Source organism: Perognathus longimembris, chromosome 11 (assembly GCF_023159225.1).
Source record: "Perognathus longimembris pacificus isolate PPM17 chromosome 11, ASM2315922v1, whole genome shotgun sequence".
NCBI lineage: Eukaryota > Metazoa > Chordata > Mammalia > Rodentia > Heteromyidae > Perognathus > Perognathus longimembris.
Genome location: NC_063171.1, coordinates 27581544 through 27604832, shown reverse-complemented (window position 1 = coordinate 27604832; position 23289 = coordinate 27581544). Strand labels below are relative to the sequence as shown.

General features: G+C 35.0%; 1 protein-coding gene across 8 annotated transcripts in view; it reads left to right on the top strand.

Annotated features, from left to right (window-relative positions):
* Window positions 1-20312, top strand: part of Suco (SUN domain containing ossification factor) — a 72271-nt gene extending 51959 nt beyond the window's left edge. For 5 of the 8 annotated variants that reach the window (XM_048358310.1, XM_048358306.1, XM_048358308.1 and 2 more), the window contains 7 exons: window positions 1549-2709; window positions 4014-4101; window positions 6944-7048; window positions 8422-8576; window positions 9044-9135; window positions 16643-16698; window positions 18397-20312. In XM_048358310.1, coding sequence (XP_048214267.1) covers window positions 1549-2709; window positions 4014-4101; window positions 6944-7048; window positions 8422-8576; window positions 9044-9135; window positions 16643-16698; window positions 18397-18840 — 2101 coding nt within the window. In that variant the 3' untranslated portion in view covers window positions 18841-20312. Of the gene's footprint in view, window positions 1-1548; window positions 2710-4013; window positions 4102-6943; window positions 7049-8421; window positions 8577-9043; window positions 9136-9424; window positions 9516-16642; window positions 16699-18396 lie in introns of all 8 variants that reach the window. The other 3 variants (XM_048358307.1, XM_048358305.1, XR_007212663.1) reach the window with 2 other exon arrangements.
* Window positions 20313-23289: the final 2977 nt, after the last annotated feature.

The window sequence follows — 23289 nt, the reverse complement described above, 5'->3', positions numbered from 1 at the left end:
AATTGTATGTCTTATTTTTCAAAACTAAGAGTAATTATATGTATGCACACATATCCACACATAATGCAAGTATTTGTTGAAAGATAGAATCATAACACACTAATGTAGCAAGCAACTCTTTTCCATGCTAGAAAAATTTTAAATAGATATCTTTTATATTTTTTACTTACGTACTTTGTATTTGTTTCAAATATTTATACTGATTATGTCGCAATCTTTTGATGAAAATAAATAAAAATGAAAACATTCCAAACAGACTTACTGTTAAAAGTTACTTAGAAAAAGCTGATTTACTATCTTTACCTAGATTTAGGTAAGTTTGGCGTCTGTGTGTGTGTGTGTGTGTGTGTGTGTGTGTGTGTGTACTGATGGATTAAAATGTAGACATTGGCATGTAAGTTAATATTTACTAGGGCCAGTTTAATTTTTTTCCTTCCCCTTCATACATAGTTCCATTTTTACCATCATTCATTTATTGATGATAGGCAGTATGCAGCTTGAATATATCTGTATTGTTGTTAGGCATTAAATATGTATATAGCTACAAGTATCTTCTTATTTAGAAAAGTATTGCCTAATTATGATTTAGTTTTATCTTATTATTTTGCTGTGGTATTACTAATTTTATTCCTTTCCCACCTTTGCCATCATGACATTAATTTTCATTTGGAGACATTTTCAGTTAGTAATTTTTAAAAGCAGGCCAATTTGCTTATGAAGATAATTAGTTTTGTTATTCATATTAGCTTATTTTTCAGGTGGTACAATTTATACTACAAAGCCTCACTCAGAAAATACCTTTATCTTGAAAGGAACCACATTTACAATTTTTATAATATTTATAATAATTTATAAATAGTTATTTTGCTATAATTATTTATAATCCTGTTCCCACTGATTCCCACCTCTCTACCCCATGTTCTAAAGTGCACTCTGGAGCTTATAGTGGCATATTGTTACACTGGCACTGTTAGTTTACAGTATGCCAGGATTTTGATTAACATAGTAATATATCTGAGATCACATTAAGCTTATTTTGGAGAGAGAGGTGTATTTTTTTTTCTCCTTAAAGCAGATAATTTTGTGTGTGTGTGTGTGTGTGTTGGAATGTTTACAGAAACATGTTTGAGAAATATAGCTGCCTTTTCAGGCTAGCAATTCAAGTACAAAATGCGTTCATAAGCATTAAGAATCCAGGATTTTAGTTTTAGCTCTGGAATCTGTTACAGTTGTGAAGCTTATAAAGATTTGGTGAATGTTTTGGGGAAGAAAGGTACACTTACATACAAGGAGTGGAAATATTCACAAATAGTTCTTAAATAGATTAATGAAAGCAAATTTGATTGGTAAATATTGGTGGATTATGTAGACTAGATTGAGTGTTACCATTTTAAAGTACTTTTTCTTTCATAATGGAAATGTTTTACAGGGAGAGATCCAACATATGAGTTTCTTCTGTAATCCTAGTCTTCTGTCTACTTATTTCTTTAGATATTTAACTTTAGATTTCTAATTAAAGTAATCTGTAATTATGGTTTGTATTTCTAGGATTGTAATCACTGAACCACATATACATGACACAGAGCCATCAATACCAGATACTCCAAAAGAGAGTCCCATTGTACAACTGGTTCAAGAGGAAGAAGAGGAAGCAAGTCCATCCACAGTGACTCTTCTGGGCAGTGGTGAACAAGAGGATGAATCGTCACCTTGGTTTGAGTCGGAGTCACAAATATTTTGCAGCGAACTGACCACGATTTGTTGCATTTCTAGTTTTCCAGAATACATTTATAAATGGTGTTCAGTTAAAATTACCCTTTATCGACAGCGTAGCAGAACTGCTGTTGATAAAGGCAAAGATTCTTTTCTGCCAACACAACCACCGTTATTACATCCTGCAGAATCTGTAGATGTTTCAGTATTGCAACTTCCAAGTAGAGACTTGGACAGTAAGAATTTGGAAAGGGAAGCTGAACTTGTTGGTGATAATGACTTAAATAGCATGCACCAGGGTGATCTGAAGAATCACACTGTGGATGCAATTGAACTTGAACCAAGTCATACTCAAACTCTTTCTCAGTCTCTTCTCTTAGCTGTTACTCCTGAAATGAATTCATTGTCTAAAATAGAAGGATCAGAGTCTGTTAAACACGAAGCAGGGCTTACACCTTCCCAAGTGATTCCCCAAGAGAGTTCTGTTGTGGTTGATGATGAGACAGAAAAAAAGACGGACAGTTTTAGTACTATAGAGAAGTTGTCTGTAATCTATGAAACAAATAAAGTTAATGAAGTAACAGATAATATTGTAAAAGAAGACATGACCTCCATGCAAGTTACCATGAAACCTTCAGAAACAGTCGTACCACCTGTAAGCACAGCCACCATACCACAAAGTGAAGATGGGGAAGCCAAAACAAACATAGCCGACACACCAAAGCAAATTTTGACTTCTGCTCTGGATTCTTCATTACCCGAAGTAAAAGAGGAAGAACCATCTCCTGAAGATGCTCTTTTGAGAGGGTTGCAAAGGACAGCTACAGATTTCTATGCTGAATTGCAAAATTCTACAGATCTAGGATATGCTAATGGAAATCTTATACATGGATCAAACCAAAAGGAGTCTGTGTTTATGAGACTTAATAATCGTATTAAAGCATTAGAAGTTAATATGTCTCTTAGTGGTCGATATCTGGAGGAACTTAGCCAAAGGTAAGCTTTATTACGACTTAGTATAACCCATTTCACATATTAAATTTAGCAGCAGACTATGTGATCTGTGAGTACAGGAAAAGAGGATTTCATTATCTCATGGTACAAGAGTAGTAAGCAGTTTTTAGCTAAAGAAAGCTACTTGATTGCTGTTCATTTGCTTAAGGAATTTACTTTTTCAAAAAAGTTTTAAAGAACTTAGTACTTAGTGACACAGTCCTTTTATTACTAGTGTGATAACAAGTTTGAACTATGAATGTTCTGTCCTCTCAGTTTTTTTTTCTTATGTTTGTTGTTCAGACTTGTGTTGAATTCCTGGGCTCAACTGATACTTCCACTTTAGCCTCTTAAGTAACTGCAACTGTAGATTTGCACCATTCTGCCTGGCTTTACTTTCAGTTGCTTTTTAGTCATTTATACCCTTTAGTTCCAGAGGATATATGGGAAAAAGTGTAGAAACCTTAAAACTTGTAGTAGAGTTTAAGCCCAGGAATCATTGAAGAACTATAAGACCACCAAGAATTGACTAAATGAAATGATTAGGTAACACTCTCAATTGTACTCTTTTAATATAGACCATAGATTTTTTTTCTAATTGTAATTGATGTCCTGTGCTTATACGTACTGGAGGCAGTGTTTAATACACATAATATAATAAGGACTTTAGACACAGTCTTCCTTTCTTGAAACTTGTGTACCTGTTATTTTTTATTCCCTTAAGTGTCTACTTTCTGTCATTAGGGCTTCTCAACCATTTGCACCCACCAAGGCACTAAATATCCAGAGTTTTTAAAACACCACATTTTCTTACTCTCTTAAATTCAAATGCTACTAATGACAGTAAGATAGTCATTATGTTTCACAGGGGATTTCCAAGTTCATATATATAATTTTTCAGTGAATTACATGCATGTGTGCATGCCCATCTAGATACTTCAAACTTTTTCTTGCTTTCCCCTATCCTGATATGTACCCCACGAGAACCACAGAAATTATTAAATTTTATGTGACAGTGAGATGCATAGACTTGCTGTTCAAGTTGCTAATACCTCAAAGTCCTACTCTGTATTTGTTCTTTTTTTTTTTTTTTTTCAAATTTTTACTATCAAACTGATGTACAGAGAGGTTACAGTTTCATACGTTAGGCATTAACGCGCCTGATCTCGTCTGTATTTTTTCTTTTATTTGCTCAGTCCTAGATGAGAGTCATTTTAAGAAAGATTTATTTTTGCATATCAAAATCAGAAGGATATTTCCATAACTAAATTAAGTATAATTAAACTTAATATAATTCTTACTCTTAGGTATCGAAAACAGATGGAAGAAATGCAAAAAGCTTTCAATAAAACAATAGTAAAACTTCAGAATACCTCAAGATTAGCAGAGGAGCAGGTTGGTTTCTTCATCTTGTATTCATTTTTTCTATTGTACAAGTATTGTACAATTCTATTGGACAAGTATTGTACATCTGTATCAGGCAACTTATTTAATATATGTAGTAATTAAATCAGTAATAATAATTTCTTTCTTCAATGATTAATGTGTTATAGGCTGTGAATTTAATATTTAAAAAAAATTTTATTGTCCAGGTGATGTACAGAGGGGTTACAGTTACATACGTAAGGGAGTGAGTACATTTCTTGTCAAATTTGTTACCTCCTCCCTCATTTTTCTCCCACCCTCCGAATTAGTCTTCTTGTTATTTTGAATGTATGTTGTTGTAACAGGTTGCCACTGTGCACATTATAGTTGTCATTTTTTTTCTTACTGGTTTGTTTTCCCACTGTTAGGCTTAAGACATCTTTACTTTTTCCTCGCATTTTCGAAATACAGATTCTTTGTCAGAGATATGCTGTACAAATACTTTCTCCTGATCCCTTACTACTTTTTTTCTAGTAAGGTTTGAAGAACAGAAGATTTTTGATTTGATGGAGTCTAAATTATCAGTATTTTCATTACTTTGTGAGGTCTTTGTCTAAAGCAAAGACTTTCTTCCTTTATTTTCTTTTAGAGGTTTGTTACTTTTAGTTTTGCATTAGGTTTATGATCTGTTTTAATTCACAAGCTATGGTTAAAGTTTCTTTTTGAGAAGGGACATGTGACAGGGAAGTCACATGAATATCCATTTGTTTGTTCTAGTATCATTTCTTGAAAAGAAATCCCTCACTGAGGCTGGGAATATGGCCTAGTGGCAAGAGTGCTTGCCTTGTATACATGAAGCCCTGGGTTCAATACCCAAGCACCACATATATAGAAAACGACCAGAAGTGGCACTGTGGCTCAATTGGCAGAGTGCTAGCCTTGAGCAAAAAAAGAAGCCAGGGACAGTGCTCAGGCCCTGAGTCCATGGCCCAGGATTGGCAAAAAAAAAGAAAAGAAAAGAAATCCCTCACTGAATTTTCATTGCATTTTTAATTTAAAAAACAAAACAGTTCACTGTACATATATGAATCTGTTTCAAGGGTTCACATTTATTCTTTTGATTGGTGAATCTATCTGTGTACTTGTACCACAGTGTTGATTACTGTAGCAATGATAACTGAGGTCAAGTACTGTTAACTTTGTGCTTTTCCAAGGTTTTGTCCTATATTTTTTATTTTGTTTTTCATTTCTATGTGGATTTTAAAATTAACATTTTTTTCTTTAAAAAATGAAAACGTATTTGAATTTTGCTGGGATTATGTTGAATTTATAGATCAATATGGAGAATTAACATCTTTAAAATACTCTGCCCTATGAACACAATGTTTACATATATGTTCATTAATTTAATGTAATGATTTCTTCTTTTTACTTTATAGCATCATTATCTTAGACCTCAATGATTCAAATAAGTGATTTTCAGTGATCTTTCATATTAACATTGGAAGTAAATCTCCATGAGAAGTATTAACCAACCTATTAAATTTAGTAGCTTGTCCTTTGTTTGTAACCACCTCAAATTCGTCAATGTCAAATCTGAATCAGCATTCAAAACAAAGGATTTTTAAAAATTTTTATTATCAAACTGATGTACACAGAGGTTACAGTTTCATATGTTAGGCTTTGGATACATTTCTTGTACTGTTTGTTTAATGGATTACCTTAGCATTTTAGAAAGATAAAGTAGGATAGGATAGGAAGTACTACCCCTAAACATCACAGGTAAGGAAGTAAGTGGAACCTTGCAGTTTTATGCATTCATCCTCCCACAGATAACTGCAGTGAGATTTAAAACTTTTCGAAATCTAAATTTGAAAACTTTTGTTCTAGAATAATGAGTGTCTATGTAGACATTTTATATGAGGTTAGTTTTAGATTTCTTTGACTTTTAGCCTCTTTTCCACCTTCCCAAATTCATTAATAACATGTTCAAATTTTCTACCTTATATTGTTTCATAACTAAGTCTGATGTATAATTGCTTAAAATATGATTGAAATTTGTATTCTAAATAAAGATGTGTTTGTCCATTATACAAATTCTAAATATCAGAGCTGCTAACAAATGGATTTAATGTTGTTGAATTTCTTTCATTTGTGTTATAGTCTAAGTTCTGGTAATTTTTACTGTGAAAGAAAAAATTTAAAATTTTGGTATGGATTCTACATTGTAACCAGAAATACTGTTTGTGTGTGTGTATGTGTGTGTGTGTGTGTGTGTGTGTGTGTGTGTGTGTGTGTGTTTGTCAGTCTTGGACTCAAGGCTTCAGCACTGTCCCTGGCTTTTTTTTGCTCAAGGCTAGCATTCTACCACTTGAGCCACAGCACCACTTCTGGCCTTTTCTGTGTATGTGGTGCTGAGGAATCAAACCCAGAACTTCACACGTTAGGCAAGCACTCTACTGCTAAGCCCCATTACCAGCCCCAGAAACGTTCTTGAAAAATCTTTCAACAAGTCTTTCTACCAACTACTTAGCTCTAGAATTATTCAACAGAGAGGCAGTTTTTGTACATGACTAGTTATATACTAGTTCACACATAGGGAACCCACTGTAAGTTGAAAAGTAATCAACAAGCTTTTATACAATATTATATATTAAAGTAGTGAGTGGTTAAAAAAAAAAAGTTGTTTTCAAGGGAAGAATTGACCACAGATCCAAATTCTTTGAAGTATTTTGTTTTTAAATTTTCTGGTGAAAATTGATAATACCTATGTTTTGCAAGGACTTGGTGGTTTTCATATTATTTACTTAAATTCAAAATGTAATATGTAGATGAAACACAAAGACAAGTGATACTTAATCTTTTATCATAGGACCAGAGGCAAACTGAAGCTATCCAGCTACTACAGGCGCAATTGACCAACATGACACAGCTTGTTTCAAACTTATCAACAACTGTAGCAGAATTAAAAAGAGAGGTAATTGTTAATGCTGCTATTGCAAGACACAGTGCACATATAAAGATAGTCATGAACGCAAGCCTGTAAACGTGGACATGCTTCCTAAAAACTAATCATAAAAAATGATTTATAGAGCACTTTTTCAAAAACAGCAAAATGTAGCACTTTAACATTTTGGAAACAAAATCTTCTGTAAAACCTGATTTTAGTTTTGATAAGATTAAGTAATGCTTTCCAATAATACTTATATATAGCTCTTTTAACAGTCCATTTACAAAGTATATTTCACATACTTCATTTTTCACTTACAAGGCTTATGAAATTGCTTATTCACAAGGCACAAACTTGAGTGATTTTGAAGTGTATATTCAACAGCCAGAGTATTATATACTGTGAGGCATGAGTGGTCATCCATTGGTGCATATACTACACTCAGCAGACCAGGCCCCACAGGGCTGTGTTCTAGAGGAAGGGTTGAATCCATATAGTGAATATATGTAATGAATAAACAAACAGAATTGCTGTTCATAGTAAGTGCTGTGAAGAGAATGAAATGTAAGTGTGTAGGTCAGTAGAAGTAGGAAGAGATGCCATTCTAGCTGGTGTTCTTAGAAGAACCATGGGAGGAAGTGGCTTTAGAATTGAGTACCCAAAGGTACTTAGTCTTGGTACACAATTTCTGGAGATCAAACATGTTACTATAGAATTAGGCTCAGGATTAGAAACTGATACATTGGAGGCAGAAAGGAAGCTGGGATAGCTGCAAATGATAATAGACCTATGCACATGATTTAGAGTTTGAATTTTATTCTGAGCATTGAAGGTTATTGGAACATTGAAGAAATGATGTGATTGCCTTATTAATGCTTAACATATTGAGAATTGTCTGCTTGTCACACTGTAGACAGTTGCCTGTTGAAGGACAATAAAAGCAGAAGCAGGAAGGAAAACAGTTACTAGACAATTTCACTAACCTGGGTGAGGTTGGCTTGAACAAGGTTTCTAGGAGTGGAGAATAATGTGATGATAGTGATTTGGTAGAAGAGGTTGAAAATAAGCCTCAGTGAAACTTTGGACATATGAGGAAGAAGAATCAAGGATGATTCTCAGATTTTTGTCTTAAATAACTGAATAGTGTTCAGTGTTATACACAGGGAGAGACTAGAGATTGGTGAGCATCAAAATGAGAGGCATAAATATATGCTCATTGTACTGCTTTTCCTTAAATTTGAAATTGATGGGAAAATAAGAATAAAATCACATTGCTTTCACAGTATGCTTTTCATTTATAGTTTTGAATTCTTTGTTCTTTGAATTTTGGGTCCCATTATATTTTTTCTAGTATGATTTATTATTATGATTACTCCTGCTACATTATCTTCTTATCTTAGGTTTCAGATCGACAGAGCTATCTTGTCATATCCTTGGTTCTCTGTGTTGTCTTGGGACTGATGCTTTGTATGCAGCGTTGTAGAAACACTTCTCAATTTGATGGCGATTATATTTCAAAACTTCCTAAAAGTAATCAATATCCAAGTCCTAAAAGGTAATATTTGCATTGTAGTTTACAATTTTTCGTTTCTTTCACTGTGCTTTTTACTTTCCTTGTGAATTGTGCAGCAAAGGGTCACTGAAGCAATTACTTTTCCTAATCATATTTTCCTATAATTTTGAAACTAAAAATGCAACATTAGACTAGTGAGATTGTTTTATACCTGGATGGCTGTATGACTTAGAATAAAAACACTGATAATAAAAGCATTAAAATGCTTGAAATGTTTGGTAGAGAAAAGTACTCAACTGTGAATATTCAGAAGAGGTGGACTATAGTATCTGTAGACAAGAATATTTGTTGCCCTTATAATAACAGTGCTAATTGGTATGTTGAATTAAATTTAGTCTCACGTACTATGGACAGTTCTCAATAGAGTCTCCATTTAGCCTTAGCTTAACTACATAGTAAGTTATTTGTAGTAAAATTATGTCCAATAATGATTTTTCTTAATGTGTTAGGTGTTTTTCTTCCTATGATGATTTGAGTTTGAAAAGAAGAACTTCATTTCCACTCATCAGATCCAAGTCTCTACAGTTAACTGGCAAAGAAGGTAGCTTTTTATGAAAATATAATATGTATATCTATATATATATGAAACTAGCTTATTTCTGGCATAAGTTTAATGGCAATGTTGTGTTTGTGACCATCTGCAACAACAACAAAAAATGAATGCAAGTAACCTTTGTGTTTGTGCTGTCAAAGCCACTTTATCATTTCCACATTTTAAATCTCTTTGTTCCTTTAAAAGCTCAAAGGTTGGGGTGGGGGACCTAGTTTATTTAAATAGCAATGGGTAGTTTTGTTTACACATGCTCCTGTTTAGAAGTATTTCTTTTTAGAAAGGGATGGTTGAGAAAGTTCAGCAGATATGGAAAACCTGAATGTGCTCCCATAGCATCCTGTGCTTTTCTGCCTCCTCTTCCTGTACAGGTAGGACCCTTTTTGTCTCTAGTATAGGACTGTGAGGCACTTTCTAAAAAAAAAAAATCTGATCTCTTTTTATAACCCAGAATCTATAATTGGGTTTCATTGTCTAACAGTCAATAAATACATACATATAGGTGGATAGATGTGTACTGGGTGGCTGTTTTCCTATTTCAATGCCTTTGAAATTTCAGTGCTTTTGTAATTAATACTTAACTAAGAAACTTAGAAATTTGTCTTCATAGTAATATTAAAATAACCAATTAATCCTGTGTTTCAGTTAGGATTGCTTCCTTAATAATAACTGGCTGTGCTCTCTGGTTTTAGAATTGTGTAACTAAGCAGCATGTGTCAGTTGATTAAATCATTCAAATATTTCCTCAGCTTCACTCATTATAATCAGAGCTTTCAGATTTGTTACGTAGGTACTTAGGGTAGTAAAACTCTTCCTCCTTCCTGCTGTTTTGTTTCTCAGTTTTCCTTCTAGTTGTTGTATCTTTTTAAGTGAAATTTTTCATTGAGATATTTTATATAAGAAAGTCTAATTATAATTGTAAAGGTAAATGAATCTTCAAAAACTCAACAGGCCTCTACAAACATCTAGATTAAAAAGAAGAACATTATCCAACACTTTGAAAATTTCTTTGTACTCTTTCAATGACTACCCATCCCCCTCCCTAGAATAGTATTTTTTTCTATTTTAAGATTTCTGTGGCATTGAATATGGTTGTTTTTTCTGATTTCTATACAATATTTCATTATACAGATATACTGCATATTATTCATTACTATATTTGTACTATTTTTATTTTTGTCCTTTCACATAACTTTGAGAAAATATGCTCATGTATTTTTTTTGAATATTCTCCCAGATAGAAAGCAGTACTTGGATCATAGTGTATGTGTATGTTCAGCTTTAATATGAAGTGCTTCACAGGTTTCCAGAACACTAGATGAATTTGCCCTCCCATCAGCTATTTCATTTGTTCCACATCCTAGTAAACATTTAGTATTTCAGGTCTTATAGCCATTCTCTTGGAAGAATATGAATTGCCAATTTGAGTTACACTTAGGAAGTTTAGAAATACATTGATGTTACTTTTTTCCCTTTTTAATCGCTTCTAGTTTGTGAAATTATGGCTATTATTTTATTTCTCTTCTAACTCTTTAAGGCCTTTGCTCCTAATAATAGTTTACTTCTATTTTAAACAATGAGGTCGTCTTAGCTTAGCCATATATTTAAAATGAGTTAAGTATAGTAGGTGAGAGATTTGACTTTAGTTGTGATTCCACTATTCGTGTCTTCATATGTTGGATAGCTTGCGGCATTTATCACAGTCTATCTGGTTGATTTTACCTGTTTTGTATTAATTTTTACTTCTAAGCTCTGAGAAGGAACCAGGCTTAGTTTTTTAAATTATAGTAAAAAAAATTATCTTAGCCATTTTAAGTGTGCAACTCAGTAATGGTAAGTTCTCATTACTTAGTTAAAAATGATCTCTGGGCTGGGGATATGGCCTAGTGGCAAGAGTGCCTGCCTCGGATACACGAGGCCCTAGGTTCGATTCCCCAGCACCACATATACAGAAAACGGCCAGAAGCGGCGCTGTGGCTCAAGTGGCAGAGTGCTAGCCTTGAGCGGGAAGAAGCCAGGGACAGTGCTCAGGCCCTGAGTCCAAGGCCCAGGACTGGCCAAAAAAAAAGATTAAAAAAAAAAAATGATCTCTGTAAGATGAATCTCTGTTTATCTTGCAAACCTGAAATCCTATGTCTGTTAACTAAGAGCCTTTTTTGTTCCTCTCCTTTCCACTTAGCCTCTTGAAGCTTCTATTGTATTTTCTGTTTTCTATGAATTTAACTACTTGAGATATTCCCATGTGTGTAGAGTATTTGTCTGTGATTGGCTTATAGTATGTAACATGTCCTTAAGGTGTATTTATATATAACATGTGATTGGACTTTTCTTAAGTTAAGTATTTGGTGGAATGTTGTATTTACCAAATTTTCTTTATTCATCTTTGGATGAGCATTTAAATCACTTTCCTTCTTGGCTATTGTGAATAGTGCTTTTATGAACATGGGTGTACAAACACCTCTTCAAGTTCTTGCTTCAGGATAAAAGCCCAGAAGTGGGATTGCTAGATCATATGATAGCTCTCGTTTTAATCTATTTTTGAAAAACCTCCATATTATTTCTCATTATTTACTATGCCACTATACAGCCTTATCACTAGCACATCCAGTTTCAACACATCATCATGAATACTTATATTTTCTGTTTTTGTTTTCTTTTTAAATAATATCCATTCTAATGGATGTGAGATACCATATTTTGTTTTTGCTTTGCATTTCTCTGATGATTGGTGATGATCAAATAGATCTTATTTTTAAAAATATTTGTATTCAAGTGCTTTATGTATTTTAAATTGGGTTATTTATGTTAGCAGATACATGGTTTACTAATATTATCATCTCTAATTCTCTATTGCTTTTTCATTCAGTTTTGTCTATAGAAGTTTTTTGTGTGTGTGTGTGTGTGTGTGTGTTCATACTAGGTCTTGAACTCAGTACTTGGGCACTATAACCTTGGCTTTTTCACTCAAGGCTGGTACTCTTCTATTTTAGACAGTGGTCCACTTTTGGCTTTTGCTGGTTAATTATAGAGTTTTATGGACTGGCTAGCTTTAAACCACAATCCTCAGATCTCAGCTTCGTGAGTAGCTAGGATTACAGATATGAGCTACCAGCACCCAAATATGTTTTTCATATTGATGCAGCTCCATTTGCTAATTTTGCTTTTGTCACCTCTTCCGAGAAGTCATTGTCAAGTCCAGGGTCAGGAAAATTTTCTCTATATTTTTTCTTGTGGGCATGTTCAGTGTATCAAACAATTCCAGAGTAAAAATTCTGTGTAAATAGCATGCTGTCAAGAAATTTCACTTGCCTAGTACCAGTGATTTTCCTTCTCCCAGAGGTAATGCCTATCTTGGCTATTTAAAATCATCATTTTCTTAATAATGCTATCATCCATAGATTCCTCAACAATATAACTTGATCTCTGCCTGGCTTTGAGGTTTTTGGTAAATGGAATTAAACCATATGTGCTCTTTTTGTCTCATTCATGCCACATCATACTTGTAATCTATATACACAATTGCATTCAACATTATGTTTTCAAACACTTTCAGTAACTGATGAAATCACAGTGTATTTGTTCTACCACTGGTTTAGGCTGTTGGAATGAATACCCCTGTTATTTGTGTACTGGAACATTAGTTGCATGAGTTTTCCTAGGAATATTACCTGGGACATAAAATTGCTGGGTTGTGTACTTGTATATACTATTGTATATTGTATTTTGTAGTTGGTGTAGTTGGTATTGTAGTTGGTGTTTCCATCAGTATTGTGAGAGTTTTCATTGGTCTGTCTTCTTGCTAATACTTGAAATTGTTAACTCCAGTGCAGTTGTAATTTGCACTGTACTGTTGTAATTACTGATTATTTTTACTTGAACAGTTTATTGTTTGTGCTGAAGTCAAACCCAGGTCCTGAATCAGTTAGATCTTCTCCCATGGAGCTGTATCCCTTATCTACTACTTAAGACTCATTTGGTTTTCTTGGGCCTTTAAAAATTATTATCTGTTCTTTTCTTGAGTTATTTGTTTCTTTCTTGTTTTTGTGGCTTAATAAAATTTAAATTCTATATGTTGGTCAGTTAAATATGTTGTAGGTGTCTTATGTCACTTTTTTAACCCTTTAAGTGAAATAGAATAGTCTTATTTTTATATAATCAGATGAATTTTTCTTTTATTTTTGTAATGCTTCTTTTCTCTTGTTAAGAGTTTTTTATTCCTTGCTTGTGGACAATACTGTTGTATTTTCTTTTACGTATTCTTCTCTTTGAGTTTTTAAGTCTTTAATCCACCTGTAATTGATATTGAGGAAAGATTGAGTTTGGCTTAGAGGTTTCAAAGCTTTGTTTTGGGGGGAATCCATAGTGAAACAGAACGTGCTGACTGCTGATGAGGGAAACATGTTGTACAGTAAGATTGCTCAACAACATAGCAGACAGGAAGCGAAAATTGAGAAAGGGGCCAGGATTCAGCTTTGCATTCAAGGATGTGCCTTCAGTGACCTACTTCTTCCAATGAGGTCCCACCTTCTAAATTTGCTACTACCTCCAAATGCTATCCAAATGCTATCATCTGCAGATCCAACTCTCGTCACATAAGCTTATGCTGAACATTTAAGAGCCAAACTTTATAGTACGATGATTGCCAATATAAAAGTTGATAATGAAGTGGAGGTAGGGAGACCATTCTGTAGTCACTCCTCTGAAGAAATCATAGTGTTTTGAGAAGCCTCTACTGCTGAATGGACTGTGAGCTTCACAAGTGTTTTTCAGCTCTTCCTAAGAGCTCTCACTTGTCATTCTCTTAAAGCTCTGAAATGAGATATATTCTCCTTTAGTACTTGGAGGTTTGTTGGGTTCTTTGAATCAGTGGGTTGTTACCTTTTATCAGTACCTCAGATATTACCAGTGATTTGTTCTGTTTCAGATCCTCAAATTTAACAGAATTTATTAGCCCATCTCTTTGTTTTGTAAATCTACCATCTCTTTGCCTCTTTATGCTGTATTTTAGATTACTATTTTATTTAATATGTCTTTAGGCCACATAGTCTCAGCTATATCTAGTCTGTTATTATATTTACTCTTTGAGGCTGGGAATTTGGATTAAGTGGCAGGGAGTCTTTGCCTAGCAAGTAAGGTCCTGAGTTCAAACCCAGTACCACCACCACTAACAAAAATTTATGCTTTTGGATTTTTTATTTCAGTTACTATTATTTCTAAGAATTGTTTTGTAATTTGTTATTTTAAAAAATCTATGTCTTTAAAAATATTTTTGTGGATATTTTCAAGCCTTTTAAAATTTAAGTACAAAGGAATTGATTCATCAAAGCCATGTATGAGTACAGTGTATCTTGATGAATATCATCCCTCAACTATTGTCATTTGTTCCTCCCAACTCATCCCTTTTCTTAGTTTTGTAGGATATACATTGAATCTCTGACTGTATTCTCCCCCTTCTTACTTACCCCCTCCCCTTTTCAAATACCCATTTCTTGATGTTCATTTTATTGATTTTAATTTTGTCTTTCCAAGGAATTATTCTGTGCGAGTTTGCCCCTGAGTTTGTTACTACATTTGTCTATACTTGCATTTAAACATTGTAAGCATAATTTGTCTTCATAGTTTCTGATCATTTTAATATTAAGTCTGTGAATCTGTTGTGAACCTATTCATATAATTGTCTTAGTATGTACATTTGGTGTGTGGTGTGTGTGTGTGGTTGCCTGTCTTTGTGTGCTATTTTCACTTAGACAAATAATTTGTAGTGGTATTTATTTTTACAGTAACACATATTTATTAATGTTAGTAATAAATGAAGATGTTATATATATACATATATTTGGTATTATTTATGTGTACACAGCAGAGTGCTGCTGTATTTTTGTCAGGATGCTTTATTTTTCTGTTATTTGATAGTTACTGGTTTATCTTAACAGATTGTAGGTTCCTCTTTCAGAGAGAATTTTGTTTGTTTTACAGTCATGTAACACTTCGCATTCAAATCTCATTAGGCACTACATGTTAGTAATTTGAAGTGCAAATTCGTTCTTTACCTAAGACGATATAGTGCTTTGGGTTCCCATGTTATTGTGCAGTATTATTGTGCAGATGTAGCGGGTGTCTTAATATTGCTACTTGAGTGAGCCTGAAGATAAAAGTTTTGATTCTTCTACTATGCCTTTACAATCTATTCTTTTTTGTTTTTTAGCATTGGCAAATGCCCTCAGAACAAAATGCCTTGTTTCACTTGACCATCTTGGCCCAAGGATTACTGTTTTTGCAGCACTGAAAGCTTTTCATGTTTGCTGGCCTTAAAATGTCTTAAGCAGGGACTGGGAATATGGCCTTGTGGCAAGAGTGCTTGCCCTAGGTTCGATTCCTCAGCATCACATATATAAAAAAGGCCAGAAGTGGCACTGTGGCTCAGGTTGGCAGAGTGCTAGCCTTGAGCAAGAAGATGCCAGGGATAGTGCTCAGGCCCTGAGTCCAAGCCCCAGGACTAGCAAAAAAAAAAAAAAAAAAAAAAAAAATCTTAAGCAGGTTGAATGGGGCAGAGTTCTATAGCTCTACATTTTGTTTATCTTGTTATAAGAGAATGGGTTAAGAGTACTAAATTGCTTTGAGTAATGAAAGTGTAGACAGAGCTATAATATAGATCTAATTTACCAACATGCTAGAAAATATTTATTATTGCTTGGCCATGTATGTATTGCATGTTCAAACTGTTTTTAGATTTCAGAGTTAATAATTTTAGGCATAGCAGTAATCAATTAGAAAAAAATTTATTGGATCTCTTTGTGCATGTGCTCCTCTAACTGGCTTGTTGCACTTTTTAGCCACCATTTTTTACACTATGTGGAATTTAGTCTTTTAGAGAAGTACTTCAATTATCTCTAGGTTTGGTTATTAAATATGTTGTTTTTCTCATCAGGTAAGAGGAAAAGGCTGGCTCAGAGAAGGATCCTTATGTTAGTTGATAACCATTTGTTAAAGTCATAACAAGGATATACAAATTATTTATATATATTTAAATAGATAGGAAGATTGTTTATTTTCAAGATTGACAGCCAGCCTTCAAATAACTTTGATGTGACTTAGTGGTAGAGTGTGCTTCACTAGCATGCATGAAGCCCTGAGTTTGATTTCTCAGTATCACATAAACAGAAAAGGCCAGAAGTGGTGCTGTAGCTCAAATGGTAGAGCACTAGCCTTGAGCAAAAGAAGCTCAGGGACAGGGCCAAGGCCCTGATTTCAAGCCCCAGGACTGGCAAAACAAAAAAGTGGTACTATCTTCCCTTGCCTCTGCTGGCTTACTAGTTTAAAATGAATAAAAATATCGTCATTTATGTTACCAATATTTATATTACTAGTAAAAACATAGATTACATTATAAAATATCAATTCATTAATCCTATTAATGGACTAATTACTATGGGATAGTCTAGTGTTTTTTTATTCATACCATAATCTACTTTTCATTTTAAATCTCTTTTTCTTATAGTAGATCCAAATGACTTGTACATCGTAGAACCCCTCAAGTTCTCACCAGAAAAAAAGGTAATAGTTTCTAGGAAATAATTGATATATTTATAGTAGATTGAAAAGTGTAATTTTGCTTTTAGATAGTACTTACTGTTTATTTTCAGTTATAATAATGTTGTAAGTAAATATTTAAAGGGGACAGCAAGCAGACCTACAGTTCACTGTAGCCCATTTTGTGTGATCTAGGAACCATGAAGCATTTTCTCATCTTTAAAGTCCTTACTATACAACCTTTAGACAGCTTCCTTGGACGAGAAGCATAATGTGCATGCACCATGCCTACTCACACCCTTCCTGTAATCCTCACAGCAACCAGCAGGTGGTGATGCCCCACTTTTTTTTTTTATCAAACTGAATTACAGAGAGCTTGCACTTTCATACATTAGACATTGGATACATTTCTTGTACTGTTACCTCGTCCCTCATTTCCCCCTCCCCCTCCCTCTTTCCCATTCCCCTCCCCCCCACGAGTTGTTCCGTTGTTCAGTTCATTTTCATCAAACAGTTTGTAAGTATTGCTTTTGTAGTTGTTTGTTTTTTTTTACCCTGTGTCTCTCGATTTTGGTATTCCCTTCCAATTTTCTGGTTCTAATACCAGTACACACGGTTTCCAGTATACTCAGATAAGGTACAGAGATAGTGTAGGTACAACCACAGGAAGGTGATAGAGGAATATCATGAATAATAGAGGCTACAGTTATATATGGCACGTTGAAAGTAGTTACAACTGTGATATAACAATCGTTTCCATAACATGGAGTTCATTTCACTTAGCATTATCTTATGTGTTCATAAGGGTATAGCTATTGGGCTCCTGTGATCCTCTGCTGTGACTTGCCTAAACCTGTGCTAATTATTCCCTATAAGGGAGACCATATAGTCCATGTTTCTTTGGGTCTGGCTCACTTCACTTAGTATAAGTTTTTCCAAGTCCTTCCATTTCCTTACGAATGGGGCAATGTCATTCTTTCTGATAGAGGCATAAAATTCCGTTGTGTATATGTACCACATTTTCCTGATCCATTCGTCTACTGAGGGGCATCTGGGTTGGTTCAGATTCTAGCTATGACAAATTGTGCTGCGATGAACATTGTTGTGCTGGTGTCTTTAGTGTGATTATGTTTGTGGTCTTTTGGATAGATACCCAAAAGTGGGATGCCCCCACTCTTTAAATGAGGAAACAAACACACATAGTTTGTGTCTTCTTAAATGACCCATTGTAGGGGCAAAGTTCATTATGTACTTAGGATATTTGCCTGCCTTCTGATTAGTGATAATTTTCTCTATGACATAGAACCTAAAGCTCAGTTTCACTTTGGACATTTTCTACTTTATAAGCCATGTAAGGAGCCAGATAACTGAAGCTTTGTTTTTTTCATTTGGGAATCAAGGAAAACCTTTCAGGATTAAAAAGTAAGATGTGTGTAAATGTAACTAATATGACGCTGGGTACATACGTAACTGGTATTCAGGTGTTAGCTGCCACTTTAAATCTGTATTCATGGGTGGCAGATAATCAGTTACTAGGTTTTTGGGTTATTTTCCTTACCAAATGGGTAGCTAATAACTTCCAGTGTGCATATGTGTCTGAATTTATAACAATATTTTATTTCCCACCAGATGTTGACACTTTGCTTGCCCTAGTTCAGCTCTCATAGGTGTTTAAAATCATCTGGAGGTCTAACTCTATTTTTTCTTTTGTTTGTATTAAAGAAGAAACGCTGCAAGTATAAAACAGAAAAAATCGAGACCATTAAGCCTGCAGATCCATTGCACCCAGTAGCCAATGGAGACATAAAAGGAAGAAAACCTTTTACGAACCAGAGAGATTTTTCTAACATAGGAGAAGTTTATCACTCTTCTTACAAGGGCCCTCCCTCGGAGGGAAGCTCAGAAACTTCATCACAGTCGGAAGAGTCCTATTTTTGTGGCATTTCAGCTTGCACAAGTCTGTGCAATGGACAGTCCCAAAAGACAAAAACTGAGAAGAGGGCTTTAAAACGAAGGCGGTCTAAAGTCCAAGACCAAGGAAAATTGATAAAAACTCTAATACAGACTAAGTCAGGATCATTGCCAAGCCTGCATGACATAATCAAAGGAAACAAAGAGATCACCGTGGGAACATTTGGTGTTACCACAGTCTCAGGACATATCTAAAAGTAATTGAACTTTTCATACTGGCAACATTTCGTTGTTGTTCTTGAAGAACAGTCTGTGGTATTTGGAGGGTTTGGGTGGGGAGGGAGAAAATATTGGGAAAAGTATTCAGAAATTATGATTTCTGCCTTTTTAAAAAGTAGACATGATCGTGTCAATCTTGGTTAATGAGCTACAGTTTTACAAGGCTGATCACTTCCTACAAGAATAATGATAGACATTTTATAAAGATTTTTTTTCACAGATTAATTACCGGGACAAAAATAATTTGGGACCCCAGTTTCTTGGGTGGGATAGGAATGGAAGCCTAAACCTCTTCCTTTAGCTTTGTTCCTATTTCTTGCACCTTCCCATATTTATGTGCCTTTTGTCTATTTATAATGCCACTGGAAGAGGAGGGAGAACCTTTCTGTCATTTGATTTCTTTTGTAACTTTGTTAGGGTTTTAAAGCTGCAAACACTACAAGGCTTTAAGATGTGCCTGGAGCTCAGCAGTATGGGTCAGACAGTGTAAAATCCTCAAGACTTGCCAAATAGATCTCTGCTTAACAAACTCACTGGAAAGAAACACTAGCTGGAACTTAAGTCCATTCTATTAGGTAAATGATGAGGCCCTTAATTTTATTTTCACTTATTTGGACTGTATTACTTTTTTCTTAGTTACTAACTTAATGAGGGAGTAAAACTAGACGATCTTTTCTTGCCAATGACTAGTATTTGCAAACACACATTTGCAAAGCTGCATTACAACATAAACATTCACAATAAATATCCCCCAAACCTTTATATCAATGTGAGACCACATCTCATGGTAGAATCACTGCCTGTGTACATATGTACAGACCAGTGGTGAGTTTGTGAGGCCTTATCTATTTGACAGTCTAAAGGGATGATTATTCCTTGATGTTTGCTTTGTGTTGGCTATAATGTGCAGAGATACATGTGTGTGATGTCAATATGTCTGTCTTTGTTTGCCTTTTTTCCTTCAAAAAATAATGGGCCATGACTGTATTGAGCAAAATGATTTCTTAGTGTGTGATTGTACAGTGAGTGAAAAATGTTTCTTTGTGAAAGAGCGAGCATTGAACATTTTGTGATAAGAGATTTAAGTTATAACTTATTCAGCACTTTTAGTAATAACTTTTTTAACTTGTCTAATACCGTTTTCAAGGCATTGTTTGTAATGTGACTTATTTAAAGCCTTTTTTATTTGTTTTAAGTTGCTGCTTTAGGGTAACAGTATGTTCTAGAAGATTTATTTTCTTTCCAGTCTGCACAATTAGCCATTCAGAGCAAAGGGGCCTGATTATATAGAAGGCCCTTGAAAAGAGGTCCAGATGCGAGCAGAGAGAGGGGGGGAAGAGACAGCATCTGTGTGTTGGGGAGAGAGACTTCCAGTGTGTTACTACGGAGCTGTAGTGCCATTAGAAACTGTGAATTTCCAAATAAATCTGAACACTTGTCTTTATTAATTATTGGCTTATCTTTCCTTTGAGAGAATTACTTTTTGTACTGATTTCTAAAGAGATGTAAATTTTAACCACTTTCAATGCAAAACATAGCAGCATCCTTCTAAATACTGATTACATTTCAATCAGCTATAAGCTATACTTTCACATAAACATGTTACTCCCTCTGCAGTCCTAATTTCACCTTTCAAACACTAAGGTAGCAGCTTTGATGATTTAGTAGGGGATATATCTATCTATCTATCTACATATATATTTATATATATATATATATATCTGTGCTTTTCTCTTACTAGATGTCACTTTTAAGACTACTGTTTTTAACTTTTCTAAGATATAATAGACTCTTTCAAATCTTTTCAGTTCAGGGAATTTTTGCCTCTCAGTATAACTAATCAAAGAGAAAGAAAACAAAACTTAAGGCTACTTGTTTTCCTATTTGCCCTTTATTTCTATTGTGGCATTGGGAAATCAGAATCTTATTGAGCATCACATTTTCACTTTCAAAGGGTTCTGAGGACCAAACATGCTAGTTAAATATCCTGTCCCTACCATCCCTCCTCTCTTGTACAATGTTAGTAAGGTCTAGATGCTCAAGGATATCATTCCTGGATTCCTTCCATACATCTGCCAACAAGATGAAGAAAGGAGCTTGTTATGGATGGTGTAAATGTCTACTTACCCCAGCATGTGAAAGGTCCTCAGGGAGCTGTGAGCCAGATGTTCTCCCAGAATTTCCATCGCAAGGGGATTGATTAGCAGGCTACCTCAGTATCCTGTGGAACACCTAGAAACACTGTCTCCTTTCTCCATTGGAAAGCCTGTCACAGCTTATGCTTCGAAACCATTAAGGTGAGCTTCATACGTCTAATTTCTCTTGGTTGTTTATTTGGAATTGTGATGGTTGAACCCAAGACCTTGCATGTGCTAGGTAAGTCCTTTATCACTGAGCTACACTGCTTTCTGTATTAAGACCAGTAGTTCTTTCCTACATTTCCTTCATCACTTCCACTGAATCTTTTGGATCCAAAAATTAACTATCAGTAAAATTTCCTAACTTCTGTCACATTCTGTTTCAAACAACATCCCGTGTTATAGTTTTCAGGAGTTCATATCTTCTCCTGTGCCATGTGCGTAGGTGTTCTTTTTAATCCTTATTGCCACTATAAGACAGCTATCCCCTTTCTCTAAAATTCCTCACTTTGGATCTTGTAGCAACAAATTATATTATCTACCATCCCTTCTTATTTACATCTTCCCTTTAATTCTTACAGCCACTATAAGACAACTACCTTAAATTTGCTCACTTTGGATCTTGTAGCAACAAATAATATATATATATATATATATTTATTTATTATCTACCATCTCTTCTTATTTTCAAATAAGCCTATTTTCCCTCATCATTCTTGGGTTCATTCATTTCAATACTGAAATTATTCTTGAGGATTTTAATATATGACTTACATTTTCTGGTTTCATTATTTTCTTTCTCCAATGATTATGATCTCTGTACTGCAACTGACTGCTTATACCAATGATCAAACATGGTTGTTTGCAATATCCATGATCCTTCATACCAATTTCAAGCCTCCAACTCTGACCCTTTTATTTTTCTAGCTCATGCTTCTTACATGGTAAATCAACTCCTTCATCCCATCCAGGCTTATAAATCATTAGACCACTTCAGCCCCTTTATTCCTTTGAAATCCTTTATCTTGCTTATTCAGCTTGGGTTCCATAGTCATGAAAATTGTTCCTTTTTGGCTGGCTGTCATGCATGTGTACTTGGAAGCTAAGGCAGGAGGATTATAAGTTCAAAGCCAGTCTTTTTGACATAACATGAACCTTTTTTTTTTTTCCCTTTTCTTTTTGCCAGTCCTGAGGCTTGAACTCAGGGTCTGGGTGCAGTCCATAAACTGCTTTTGCTTAAGGCTAGCACTCTACCACTTGAGCCACAGTGCCACTTCGGCTTTTTCTATGTATGTGCTACTGAGGAATCAAACCTAGGGCTTCATGCATGCTAGACAAGAACTATACCAGTAGGCCACATTCCAAGCCCCAACATGAGCCTATTTCATAAAAGGAAACAATTGTTCCCTTTTAGGTACCATCAACTTCCTTGCCTGCCTCTTGCCTTGATAGACTTGCTCAGAAGAACTAAACTCTAGCTAAATTAAACTTGATGCTACTGTACACCTGTGTCCACAAGCTAAGGCAGGCCAGGGAGAATCAATGTCAAATCTCAGGTCGCTTCATGACTCAATCACAAGTATGCCCTGACGCAGCTCCTGCTTCATTTGAGTGATTGGTTTCTATAAAGACAGTGTTCTACTCACAGACTCTTTTATCCTTAACCTGAGGACCATGTTTGAGTTTGTTTTCTCTAACATCATTCCCTTCTTCCAAATGGATTATTCTTGTCAGCAAACTAATAAGTTATTACTTCCATTGTAAACCTTCTTGGCATACTTTTCCCCTCATTAAAAGGGATGCCTACCCTCACCATTCTACTGACAATATTTGTTACTTTAAGACATATTGGAGCCAGGCATTAGTGGTTCACACCTGTAATCCTAGCTACTCAGGAGGCCAAGATCTGTGGATGGTGATTCAAAGTCAGACCTGGCAGAAAAGTCTCCATAAGACTCATCTCAATTAAACACTCAAAAACCAGAAGTGATGCTGTGGCTCAAAATGGGTAGAGTACTAGCCTTGAGCACAAAGAGGCTTAGGGACAGTGCCCAGACCTGAGCTCAAGCCCCACGACTGACCAACCAAAAAACAAAAAGGCCCAGCCTGGCTTTGAACTACTGTGTTCTGATGATCCTTTTGCCTCAGCCTTCCAAGTGTCTGAGGCTGCAGGTGTGCCCTTCATCTCCTGTCTTGACAACTCTGCATTGGTTCTCAGTTGTCATCTTGGCCCATCTGCAGCTTCTAATTCATTTGCTAAGTCCTTCCTTGCAGTACAGTTGACCTT